The sequence below is a fragment of the Epinephelus fuscoguttatus genome, linkage group LG17, assembly GCF_011397635.1.
Source record: "Epinephelus fuscoguttatus linkage group LG17, E.fuscoguttatus.final_Chr_v1".
Taxonomy (NCBI): domain Eukaryota; kingdom Metazoa; phylum Chordata; class Actinopteri; order Perciformes; family Serranidae; genus Epinephelus; species Epinephelus fuscoguttatus.
Genome location: NC_064768.1, coordinates 39,456,152 through 39,468,475, shown reverse-complemented (window position 1 = coordinate 39,468,475; position 12,324 = coordinate 39,456,152). Strand labels below are relative to the sequence as shown.

General features: G+C 43.3%; 1 protein-coding gene across 4 annotated transcripts in view; it reads left to right on the top strand.

The window, feature by feature from the left end:
• The window catches only part of adcy2b (adenylate cyclase 2b (brain)), an 82,956-nt gene that overhangs the window by 59,452 nt on the left and 11,180 nt on the right, over nt 1–12,324 (top strand). For 3 of the 4 annotated variants that reach the window (XM_049602010.1, XM_049602009.1, XM_049602011.1), the window contains 9 exons: nt 130–306; nt 410–450; nt 544–624; nt 3,469–3,538; nt 3,823–3,920; nt 4,611–4,695; nt 8,597–8,740; nt 9,281–9,409; nt 11,665–11,849. In XM_049602010.1, coding sequence (XP_049457967.1) covers nt 130–306; nt 410–450; nt 544–624; nt 3,469–3,538; nt 3,823–3,920; nt 4,611–4,695; nt 8,597–8,740; nt 9,281–9,409; nt 11,665–11,849 — 1,010 coding nt within the window. The remainder of the gene's footprint in view (nt 1–129; nt 307–409; nt 451–543; nt 625–3,468; nt 3,539–3,822; nt 3,921–4,610; nt 4,696–8,596; nt 8,741–9,280; nt 9,410–11,664; nt 11,850–12,324) is intronic. The other variant, XM_049602013.1, reaches the window with a different exon arrangement.

Sequence of the window (12,324 nt, the reverse complement as noted above, 5' to 3'; positions counted from 1 at the left end):
ATTAAAGGAAAAGTACATTTTCCCAGTTTCAATCCAGTATCTGAATTATTATCATCATTTTTTTTAGATTTTACTTCTTCAACTTTCTTCAACTCTTCATGTCTTTGTCTTTTCTGTGTGTTTCCCTAGACTGAGAGACACAGCCCTCTGTTGGGTGTGCGCTCTCGCCCCTCTCTGGACGGTGGGAAGATGAGGGCATCTGTCAGAATGACCCGATACCTGGAGTCCTGGGGCGCCGCCAAGCCCTTTGCCAACCTCCACCATCGAGACAGCATGACCACAGACAACGGCAAGATCAACACCACTGTAAGTGCAGTACAGTGCTCTGTGTTTGCCAAACACACACACACACACACACACATTCCCACACAGATATCTGTCATGAATATAACAATGATTCCTGTTCCAGGACGTTCCGATGGGGCAGTACCACTTCCAGAGACGAGAAAGGTAACGCAGAGGCGAAACATGACACGTTATCATTCTGTGCTTTTAATCTGTGTCCATGTTTTTAAATCTGTTCGCCCTCTCCTCCGATCTCAGGTCCAAATCTCAAAGGAGGAGGTTTGAGGAGGAGCTCAATGAGCGAATGATTCGCACCATCGATGGCATCAACTCACAGAAGTAAGAACCACATCTGCAGCACATCCTGTGTCTACATCGCTCTTAAAGGAAGAGCTCTAACTCTTTGAGGTCAGGCTGTTTGAGGTATTTATCCATAGCCGGTGTGTTTCCTACAGTAAGAATAATCAGAATAACTTTATTAATCCCCAAGGGGAAATTCAATGAGTTTCTTCACATCCCACCATGGAAGTTCAGCAATGTTCTGCTGTGGATGGAGGTGTGCAGTAATACAGAATTTAGCATCTCAAAAAAAAGCCTACCTACAAAAATCCATAGCAGTCTAAGTGGATGCTACATTGAGGATATTTTACATTTACCTTGCTCTCAGATAGCACTTTTTGACTCACCAAACAGCCAGTCAAGTGTGAAGGTCTGGCACTGTCTGATTCAGAAAGGTCCTGAGGTTGTGCTGAAATGAGGTCCCACTCCTGGCAGCAGTAGCTCTCTGGGTCTCTGAGCATGGCTTTACAGTTTACACAGTTAGCTTCTGCTCTTTCTAAACCTCCAGTTTCAACAAAAGTTTCCCTTCTCTCTCTTTTAGCCGTTCAGTCACCTCCCGCAAAGTTCTTCTTCTCTATACTCTGGTTCATAAAGGTATCCTACTGTCTCCACAGTGAACAGCATTTCATTGTCGCTGTCATAACCACTCAGTTTTTTATTTTTTATTTTCTTGTATTTGTTGTCTCTTTCATAAAGTGCTTAAACGTCTGACCCGACCAGCCGACCTGTGGTGTAATACAGTGTGCGGAAGTTCCAAGGTTGCAAAAATATAAGGTTAACGGAAAGTAGGCTTTTTTTATCTGGCTAAAATATGTTTTGCCAGCTCATTCTCATTCCCAACTCGTCAAATACCGTCACTTTGTCAGTGATTTCAGCGTCAGACACCAACGCAAAAAGGCACATATCACGGCAATATAACTCATCAGGGTGTAACGTAGGCAAATCCAGGAGCCCGGTGTTGACTTCCCATTTGAATGTAGAGCCAAACTATGATTATTTTTTCCAGACCTAGCCACTGTTGTAAAAACAAGGTGTTTTACAGTTGTTGTAAGTGTATTTTTAACCTCTCTAACTCTGCCAGGATTGGTATTGCCCGATTCAGGAAGCTCTCGACTTTTCAAAAATAACATTGTTTTTCTTTTATTTCTTATGGATTTCGCACCAGAGCAGCCTAAACACACAAAGTCCAAAATCGTGATGAGTGGTGACAAGTCATGTCATGCCGTTTTTCGACGGGAAAAGTTAAAGGATTACTCGCGATCTTATTTGGAGCCGTAGCGGGGACTTAGCTGTTTTCTCACTCCTACCACTATTTTTGGCTGAGATACACCGTCTAGAAAGTGGGATCATACCTTTCACGTTTCATATGGCTTTATTTGGTGATATTTTATGGTGTTTCTGTGTCATAAACAACATCAGCTATCATAATCACACCTGATTTCAATAAGGTACAATGTTTGAAGCTGGCTGAGTGTTGTTTGATCACTGATAGTACTGTTTTGAAGCAGAGTGACCGACTTGTCATTTGGAGCTCCGCCTGGATCTTTTCATGGTAAAAACACTGTAGAATGGTCATACTTTGAGAAGTCTTCTTCAAATTTGACACAAGTGTTCATTGATAGTGCGCCTACAGCCCCACAGTGTCATTTACCTGCTCAGATGAAGCCACAGACAGTTATTCATCCTGAAAAACAGTTTTGATTTTATTTTAGGCAAAATCTTCAATTTGTTACTGACTTCAGAGGCCCATTACTCTGTCTCTGTATCACCTAGAGTGTTTCTGACACTTTAACAAGAAACTTCAGAGAGTTTTCTTTCTGGTGAGACCTCATGCATGGATGTAGTCAGAGCGGTTCAGAAGCTACAGTCATTTTAATTTGGGTATGTCATTTTAGGCGTTTTTGCTACAAAATGGGGGTGGAGTGCAAGTGTATTATGAAAAGAAACACTGCCTGTAACAAGTGTAAAGTGATACGTCAATGATGGATGCAGGAGGTTACCTGACAGTTCATATTTAGACGTGAAAGTCCACCGACAAAGTGGAGATTGGAGGAGAATGCATGGGTTTTGCTGCTAACCCCCATCCACAGCAGTGCATTGCTGAGCTTCAGTGCCGGTAATCCCGTTCTCCAAACTGGGAGAGTGCCGACACTGACTATGGATAAGTTCCTCATACATGTTGTACACAGTCACTTCAGATAAATGTCCTTCCAGTGCTAAGCAGTAGAAACATCAAGAAACATCTTCAGGAGCTCTCTGACTATCGTACTTCAGTTATTATACTCAATACAATGACTTACAGAAACTTCTCAGTTAATCAAATAAAAATGTCCATCAGTCAAACAACATAGTGCGGTTCAAGATGCATTTCAGGGCAAAGTGTCAGAGATTGTTGTTGCCTGAAACCCATTTGTTTGGTCTTGTTTTAAAGACAATGCCATTTTAATAAATGCTTATCAAAAAAAATTGTATGTAAATTATAGTTATTTGCTGTGTTGTCTTTGGTATTTTAAAGTGCATTTTACAGTTTATAAACAACCACTTTGAGGCCTTTTCCAAGTGCGTACTGCCATCAGTTTATTATTCATGACACAAGACAGAGCTCTGACTTCATTTAGTAAAAACATACGTACATAAATAATAGCTGTTTTAAAATTATAGAAAAGTAATAAAGACTTAAAGACTTAAAGACTAAAACTGTAACATTCATATTAAAATCCTGTATTAGTATTGGCTCACTACAGCTTTATGTAAAGTTACAGATTTTTTTTTATACACCACATAACACACTGCAGAGCTTTGGTCCCTGTACGCTGTCTGAATGTGTTTGGCTTGTGTCTCCAGACAATGGCTGAAGTCTGAGGACATCCAGAGGATCTCATTGTTCTTTCACAACAAAGCTCTGGAGAAAGAGGTAGGCGAACGCATACAAAACACCTGCAGGCATTGTTCGCTGGGAGACAAGTCAGTGGCATTGTATAGCTGTCAGTGAGGCAGAAGTCAAACCTTAGAGGACACAGAAGTTCACTACGTGGTCCATGCTACGACTTGTCTTCAGATTCTTATATTATTCTTTGTGTCATCGACAAAGGAGTCTGGTCTATTTTTATACTGCGCATGCTCATGTTAATTTTAACTTTGCCTCAGCATCTTTTACTGCTGCTACTCTACACAACTCTTTCCTGCTTCTCTCAACAGTACAGATCCACAACATTACCAGCCTTCAAGTACTACGTCACCTGCGCCTGCCTCATATTCTGCTGTATATTCATAGTGCAGGTCCTCGTCTTGCCCAAGTAAGTCTGCACCCCTTCACAGGATTTACACTGCACGGTCCCCGTGGCATCAGCAGACTCCAGCTGTGGCGGCGGGTTGATGTGAAAAAGCCATTTGACGCCAGCTGTCTCATCAACGCCACCACGCTGAAATGAGAGAGGCAGGGGAGCGAGAGGCAGAATGCTAAAAAGCAGAAGGAGATGAAAGGGCACCGTGTCTGGTAGTGATTATAGATCAGGTGAATCAAAGTGTGTCGTCTCTTTAATGGCCAGGAGAGAAATTCACGGTCATGCTAATTTACTGCCGGTGGGAGCCAAAGATGTAATTCAGCATCTGAGAGGCCATTGATTGTCCAATTCACCTCTCGCTCAGTATCTTTATCTTGGCTCTGTGTCGCAGCATCGCACTGCACATTAGACGTGACATCATCAGTTTTATGGCAGGGATCCTTAAATCAGCCATACTGTGTTCCTCCAGAGAAAATGTGAAGCATGAGTGTAACTGCATTACGAAGCACCGACACATGCTGCTGTACAGCTTCTGCTTACTCAGTGTAAATGGATCGCAGGTCTGAGGTAGAATACATTAGAAACCTGATTACATTTATTGTCCTGGATGGCACTGCAGAGACCCGAGAGGTGCCAAGAGGCTGTGGAGTAATGTGTGTGTGTGTGTGTGTGTGTGTGTGTGTGTGTGTGTGTGTGTTGCAGAACTGCTGTGCTGGGGATCTCCTTTGGCCTGGCGTTCCTGCTGTTGGCTTTGATCCTGCTCCTTTGCTTTGCTGGTCACATTCTGGTGGGTCTGCATGGATTTATCCGTGAATATGCACACACACGTGCACACGTACACTTGAGACAAAAACTGGGAAAGTAAATTTGCTTTTTCTTTTGCATAGTTATCCTGTTCGCACATCGTCCAGTTGTCTTCTGTATGCTCATGACATGAAAAGTTCCCTGTGGGTTGACATCATTAACCTGAATACTTTAAATTATACATTAAAATATGACCCTGTTTACACTTAATTTTAAAATGAGTCTTGGGTGATACAAGTGTAAACGGCCACCAAGACACATTTTGATGGTTTGGAACACACATGTCTTTTGTGGTGTAAAGGCCTTTGCACACTCAGTCCGATGCTAATCCATCATCACACTGACTCTGATGCGTTTTATTGTTCTATACATTGTGAATATTTGCCATAAGTGACGAATTGAAAAGACACATTTCCTCCTTTGCCTCTCTCCACTGGAATTACCTATCTTACTGTCACCACTCCCTCTCTGTCTTTCATTTGGCACCACAGCTGCATGAAGGGGCGGAGCTGTCCTCCACATTCTGTGTGCGGTCTACATCCTCCTCCTCTTCATCATCTACCTGAATAGTACTATCTGACCTGCTCAAAGTGAGCTGCCTGAGTTATGAAATGATTCTGTGCGCCCCGTTCCTCTGTCTAGTCCCAGCTGTATCCTGCTGCCACATTTTCAACCCTGATTCTTGGTCAAACGTCTCTAAAGGCTCTGACGGATGTGAAAAATGCAAAAAATTGACTGAAGAAAGTTTCGGACTCGTTGTGCAAGCATGACGTGAGGTCGTAATTATTTTTAGATTAAATAAATTAGTCTAAATTTAGACTAAATTTTTAGAGAACAATTACGGACCAAAAAACAGACTTTAAATGCTAATGTATCTTGTTGCTTCCCTAAAAAGGACATAAGAGGAAAATACAGCCTGCTCCCACTCCCAACTCGTCAAATACCGGCACTTTGTCAGTAGACGTCAGACGGGGACGCACAGAGGTACCCTTGGCCATGGTATATTACGCACCAAGCAGGGGCAGTTTGTAACAGAGCCAACAACTGCCATAATATAAAGAGTAAGAGAGTCCATCAGAGAGTCCTGCACCAACACCTGCCCATACCTGTAAAACTCAGTACCAGAACCAACCTGTTCATTATGTCTAAGTCAAACCCACACCCGTTAATAAAATACCTGAGACCCAACCCGCACCCACTCTTGAATTGGACGTCTCTTTGACTGGATGGTGAAAACATTCAATCACTGCCAGGTTAGGAAACATGTTAGCATGCTCCTTCCACCACCATCAAACCTCCAAAGGATCCGAACTCCATGTAGGCTGCCACCTCATCCTCGGGCTGCAAAGTTATGTTATCAAATGCGTCCCAGACCACCTCGGGAAGAAGTTTGAGAGGCTCATCTTCTCGGCTCATGATGATGCGTATCAATGGTCGGTTACACTTGCACTTAGCGCTGTCCACTTGTGATTTGCATTTTAATACCAGTTGTAAACAGGCTTGTAGACACAGGTGTGAGGAAGTGAATGGTCTTTATGTAACTGTACACAGTTACATAACTAACATATGTCTTGGTAAGGTAAGACAACACGTTTACATGTGGTTTTCTATATGTTCTCTGACATTTATCCTAACGATATGAGGTGGTCTTTGTGGAAAAAAAGCTTGTTTAGTGGACTAACTTTGCACTTGAAGGTTGCCCGTTCACTTACGTTTTAACAGGTCTGACGCTACTATGCGCCCCGGCTGTATCTAGGCTAACGGCTAACATGCTAACTATTATTTTTATGTCACTAGTCACTTGAAACAAATTTAGGACGATAGGAGACAGGTTGAAATAAACCGAAATTTCCCTTTAAGATTTTCTGTTAGATATATATAGATAATCAAATCAAATCAAACTTTATTATGATAGCACCTTTCATACAATCACAAAGTGCTTCACAGAGCAGGAGTAAAACAGCACAGAAAAAGTAACAAGTGAATAGCCAGACATTACAACAATAAACACTGAAATATTTAAAATAAATAACATTTAAAAGAACAAATAAATACAAGAGAAAAAAGCAGAAAATGCCAAAAATGAGACTTAAAACGGAGGTAATAAAAGACGAGGCACTGTTAAGTATAAGCCAAGCTTGAGGTACTATAAATGATATTTCTACTTTATCTCAACCTGAATCATTCAGTTTCTCTACATTTACAACAGTGTCTGAATTTTAGCACATGATGTTATGTGTTCTCCACAAACAATCTCCTCGTTTGGTTTGTTATTACTGTTGAAATCATGGAGCCAATAATGAGCAGCTTACCAGATACTCTCTGGTGTTGTCACCTTCTATTACAAGAACAAACACTGACCTTCTGTTAGGGTTAATTTTCAACCTTAAAGCTAATGGGAAAAAGAAGGAAAGGCTGGATATCCTAATTTTGTATCACCCACTTATCTTTTATACGTTTTTCGATTTAGTTATTTAATTTTTGTTTGTATTCTCTGGATTTTTACACGCAGTGTTTAAGGTTGGTCAGTTATTGAAATCTTTGGGTTCATGACTGAAACAAAAAAGCGCAGGAGTTTTACCTTTCCTTTTCCTTTACATGAATTAATTTTTCCTCCGCACGTCTCCTAGCTGAGCTTTAGATGACAGAGTTCAACTTTAAAGGCTACAAAAATATCCGTTCTTCACTTAATATGGTAAAGATCTACAGCCAAACAAGAATCCAGTTATCTTAGCTTTATGCTGCAGCTGCAGCCGGTCTATACGAGGTTTATATGAGCTGATCTGCCTTTTATTCTCCGTCATGCAACAGTTCATCCATCAAGTCGCTGCTGTAGTTTGTTATCCAGCACAGTGGAGGGATGGGTGTTACTTACATGCGACTGCAGGGACCTGTCACAAGTGTTTTATGGACAATCAATACGTGATTTCTCCCCTAAGAGCCCATTTCTCTCCCTCCTGTATTATCACCCAGTAAGTGGGTCACTTGTAATTAATGAGGGTTATCAATAACGTTGGGTTTGCCCTGACCCCAGATCAGCTTCATACACTGCTTCAGTACCAACAGAGAGAGATCAGGTTTTATGGGTTTGTATTAAGCACCAATTTAACACTTAACACTCGTGAACACAAGCTGCTGTGGTCACAGGTGACAGAGCAGGTGACTGATGACAGGCTGTGTCTAACTGGTCAGGTGTGTGTGTGTGAGAGTTATTTTTAAAGGGGCGTCAATAGTTAACAGACGTCTCTCTTCATGTGGGAAGGAGTGGCATTACACGGTCACTGTCATCAAACACATTTTTGGGAAAATGTCTGTTGAAGACAGATGAGCTCAGCTCACTAAGAGGAAAGCACCACCGCAACCACCGCATGGAGAATCTGTTAGATGCCAAGAAAGATATCAAACACAGAGTGGCTCTGTTCAACAACAATCACAGGGGCACCGCGTTTTATGTCCTCATGAGTCACCGCTCAGTTTGGCAAACAAGTGTGAAATGTTTTTTTTATCTAGAGACTTCTCAAGTGTCACAAAACCAAGGACTCGATCCACGTGTGAGAGCTCAGACTGCAGGGTGCAGTGTTGGGGAGAGGTGAAATACATGTTGTTAAACTCGGAGTGTAACGACATTTTGCAACAGCTCGCTCGTGGTTCAGGTGTGCTCACATTGAATAGTGAAGCAAACAGTTAAATTATTTTTGACATTTTATTGTATGGCTATAAAATAACAATAGTAAATGGAGTGATTCCACCTAACCAGTGTCTTGGTCACATGAGGGACACACAGTCCCAGAGGAGTGTAGTTAGGTATTATGAGCAGGAAGACGAGGTTTCACTTTGAGTTATATGATGTAAATGCTTCTCCGTCTGTGTCTCTGCATCCTCAGCAGGGTAGGAAGGGCTCCTTCTGCTCCCTAACCTGGCTGTTCCCCACTTCCTCCCGCATCATTGTCACCAATAATCCCTGGCTGCGATTGGTCCTCACCATGACGACCACTGCTCTCATACTCGTGATGGCCGTCTTCAACATGGTGAGAAGCCGCTCACAGGTTAAGGTGGTGTACACTGATGTGTTAGGTGACTGTGAAGCAGCATTGGTCCCTGCATGGTTACATGTGCCTTTAATTCATCGCTGTCTTTTAATTATGACACCAGTCCATACCTGCATGGTACGGAAGTCATACATAAATTAATAGTTGCTAAAAGCAAGTTTGAACTTTATCACAAGTACAGTTTATCTCCACAAGTTGTAAATATTTTATTAGTAAATATTTTACTTGTGTTGTCATAGTGCTCATTGTTAACTCATCCTGTGAAGGTTGAAAGAATAAAATGAGTGTATGATGCCTAATAGCACAGCTAGAGGCTTTATAGGAGGTGTAATTAAACTACATCCAGTTCTGATTATCTCTCTATCCAAACGTAGTTGAACAGTTTTATTAATTAAGAGTTCAATAAATTTAAAATCTCCTCTGTCTTCTGGACAAATCTTTACAACACAAACATAATGTAAATCACTTCTTGCTGCTGCGACAGTTCAGTGATTCATCCTTTTCTGTTTTGTTCATCAGTTCTTTGTGGAGGACCCTGGAGGATCCACAGAGGACCTCCTGACAACTCCTCCACCTGTGAATCTAACCAATGACAGCCTGTTGGACTACCTGGACGAAAACACAAGAGAAAGCAAGTTTTATCTGCCAGTAAGTAAAACAGGGAGGAGTCAGCACCAGTGTCCAACTAACTAGCTTAAACTGAAAAGTGCATTCAGTAGAGTGCAGATCTCGTTGTAGCGCTACGCCATCAACAACCTTTGTAACTCCAGCAGACGCATCACAGCATGTTTCAGAAGCATCCCTCGTACCTCCTCTATTTTTGAGGGAGCCGCAGCGTGTTGCACAGAGCAGATCGAGTCTAATATAATTATTAGAATAAATATATTTTTGGTAACTAAAACACAGCCACAAATCTTTGATCCATGTCGTTCATAACTGGACTTTTAATGGTATTAACTTTGTCGGTACTAGCTTACGGCACAACAAAGGAGAACATAACAATCAACCTAGTGATTTCCAGCATCGGACACCAACGAAAAAGCCGTCCTTCCACGTCAACATGATACGACTTTCACCTTCCCGTAAGATTGTAAAGCATAACGCTGTTCTTTTTTTACTAAACCCAACCACGTGCATGTGTTGACTAAACGTAACCACGTGTTTGTTGTTGAAGTAAAAAAAAAAACCAAAACGTTAATTTGTGGTGTTGTACCAACATATTGAGTTTATTTTGAAAGAGATTATACAGGGTTTACACCTGGTGGAGCCAACCTGTTCCAGCTGACACTGGGTGAGAGGCGGGGTTCACCATGGACTGGTCACCAGCCTAAAGGCCCTGACACACCAAGCCGACGGTCGGCCGTCGCTCAAAGTCAGGCTGTCAGTGAGCGTCTGTCGCCCTAGTTTTTGCAGTGTGTCCCGCACCGTCGGCACTGTGGCGTCGACGTTGGCAGCCTTTTGGCCGATTGAGCATGTTGAATCGGTGGCGGAGCTCGTCGCTGAGAGAGATCACTCTGATTGGCTGTTCAGGTTTTATTTCCTCGCCCCTGTAGCGAGTGAATCTGCCTGTAGTGAAACCGGGGCTAACCAGTGCTTCCTCCTCAGGCTCCACTTCACTCAGCTGCCCCACAGACCCGCTGCTTCTTCCCACTTTAACCTGAATAACAAACTGGAGCTAGCTGGGAGCGGCTAGCGGTTAGCCGCAACATGACCGGAGGGAAGCACAGCCAGTCAGCTTCTGTTAGCCTCCTAGCTAGCCCCGGCTCTCTATTCGGATCCAACTGTTATTCAGGTTAAAGTGGGAAGAAGCAGCGGGTTTATCGGGCAGCTGAGTGAAGTGGAGCCTGCGGAGGAAACACCGGGACCGTCTGGATGTAATAGTCCGTGGAGGTGCTGCGGTGCTTGGCTGCACAGATAGGAAACCCCTCAGCTGACAGGATGTACCACTCTCTCACTCCGCTCTCTCTCACGCAGGCGCAGAACGTACGTGCTACTTGGCCGTCGGATGTAGTCCGTGTAGTGTGTTCAAATGCAACTGACACAGGGCGACGTGAGGCGACGTGATGCGACGTAGATGACGCAACAGTTGGCTTTCGTCGCCGCTAGTTCTTTGATGTCGGTTTGGTGTGTCCGCACCTTATCAGACAGAGACAGACAACCATTCACACTCACATTCACACCTACGGACAATTTAGAGTCACCAATTAACCTGCATGTCTTTGGACTGTGGGAGGAAGCTGGAGCACCTGGAGGAAACCCACGCTGACACAGGGAGAACATGCAAACTCCACACAGAGGGGCTCCTCCATCCCTAGGTTTGAATCAGATATCTGAAAATGTAAAATTTGAGATTTGTTAATGCAGATGGGTTAAAACCTCCTGACAGGCGTTTTCTGAAGCAGCATCTCTCCTTGCCATGACAGTATTTTCCATATGTTTGAGGAAACTCATTCTTCTGTGCAGCCGTTTCAAAACTGTAAAGCTGATGACATAATTTCACATCAAGCCAGAAAAAAAATCACTCATCAGACAGCTTGGTGTGTGTTGTCGTCATCAGAGGCAGGGCACAAAAAGCTCAAGGCTTTCAGTCATTGTTCTGTTTGTCATTAATAAGGATGGCGGAGGCCTTCTCACCCTCGCTGTAGGCTCACAGATCTACCGTTTGTATCGTCCTGTGGTATTACGTAAACATGTTGTGTAAGAATATTGACATGTCCTCATGTCAGTATTCAATCTGGAGTTCTGTTCGTGCTTCCTAACTACAGCATGTTGATGACTCACCGCTGTTCGAGCAGCACATTTACTGGAAGCTCACATGAAGCTACATTTTGTTCCTTTGTCCACATCTTCGTCATCTGTCGCTGAGGTCACACTGTGCCTCACCTCTTTGTCTCCGTCCGCAGTACTTCATCTATTGCTGCATCCTGGGGCTGGTGTCGTGCTCAGTGTTCCTGAGGATCAACTATGAGCTGAAGATGGTGGTGATGCTGGTTGCCGTGGTGATCTACAACATCATCATCCTCCAGACGCACGCCTCCCTGCTGGATGGATTTAGCAAAGCGCTGTACACTGCCGATACACTGGATAGGTACCTGCTAGCTGTGCACAAACACACACACACACACACACACACACACACACACACACATTGTAATAGAGGTAATAATTATTCGGCCCACCTAAGGTCAGGACTATCTGTCTGAAACCCTCTGACCCTGCAGCCTGCTGGCACCAGTTGAGCAGAGCCTATTAAAACCACTAATGAGACTGGACCCTGGTCTTGAGGGAAAGAGTATCGCTGAGGTAGTAACATCCTATAAGAGTGTCGATCAAGTGTAACCCTCGGAGACGAGGATGATGGGTGGCAGAGTGAGATACAGCAGTTTGTGTTGATGGAGCTGAATTCATCACATTTGACTGACAGCTGCAGGCTCACTGCAGGAGAAATCCCATTATGCACAAAGTTTTCAGAGCGGTAAGAAAGACGGAGAAGTGGCTTTGTTTCTTCCTCTCACCTTGGATTTATTAGCATCAACAGAACTGTTCAACAGTGCTGAATAAAA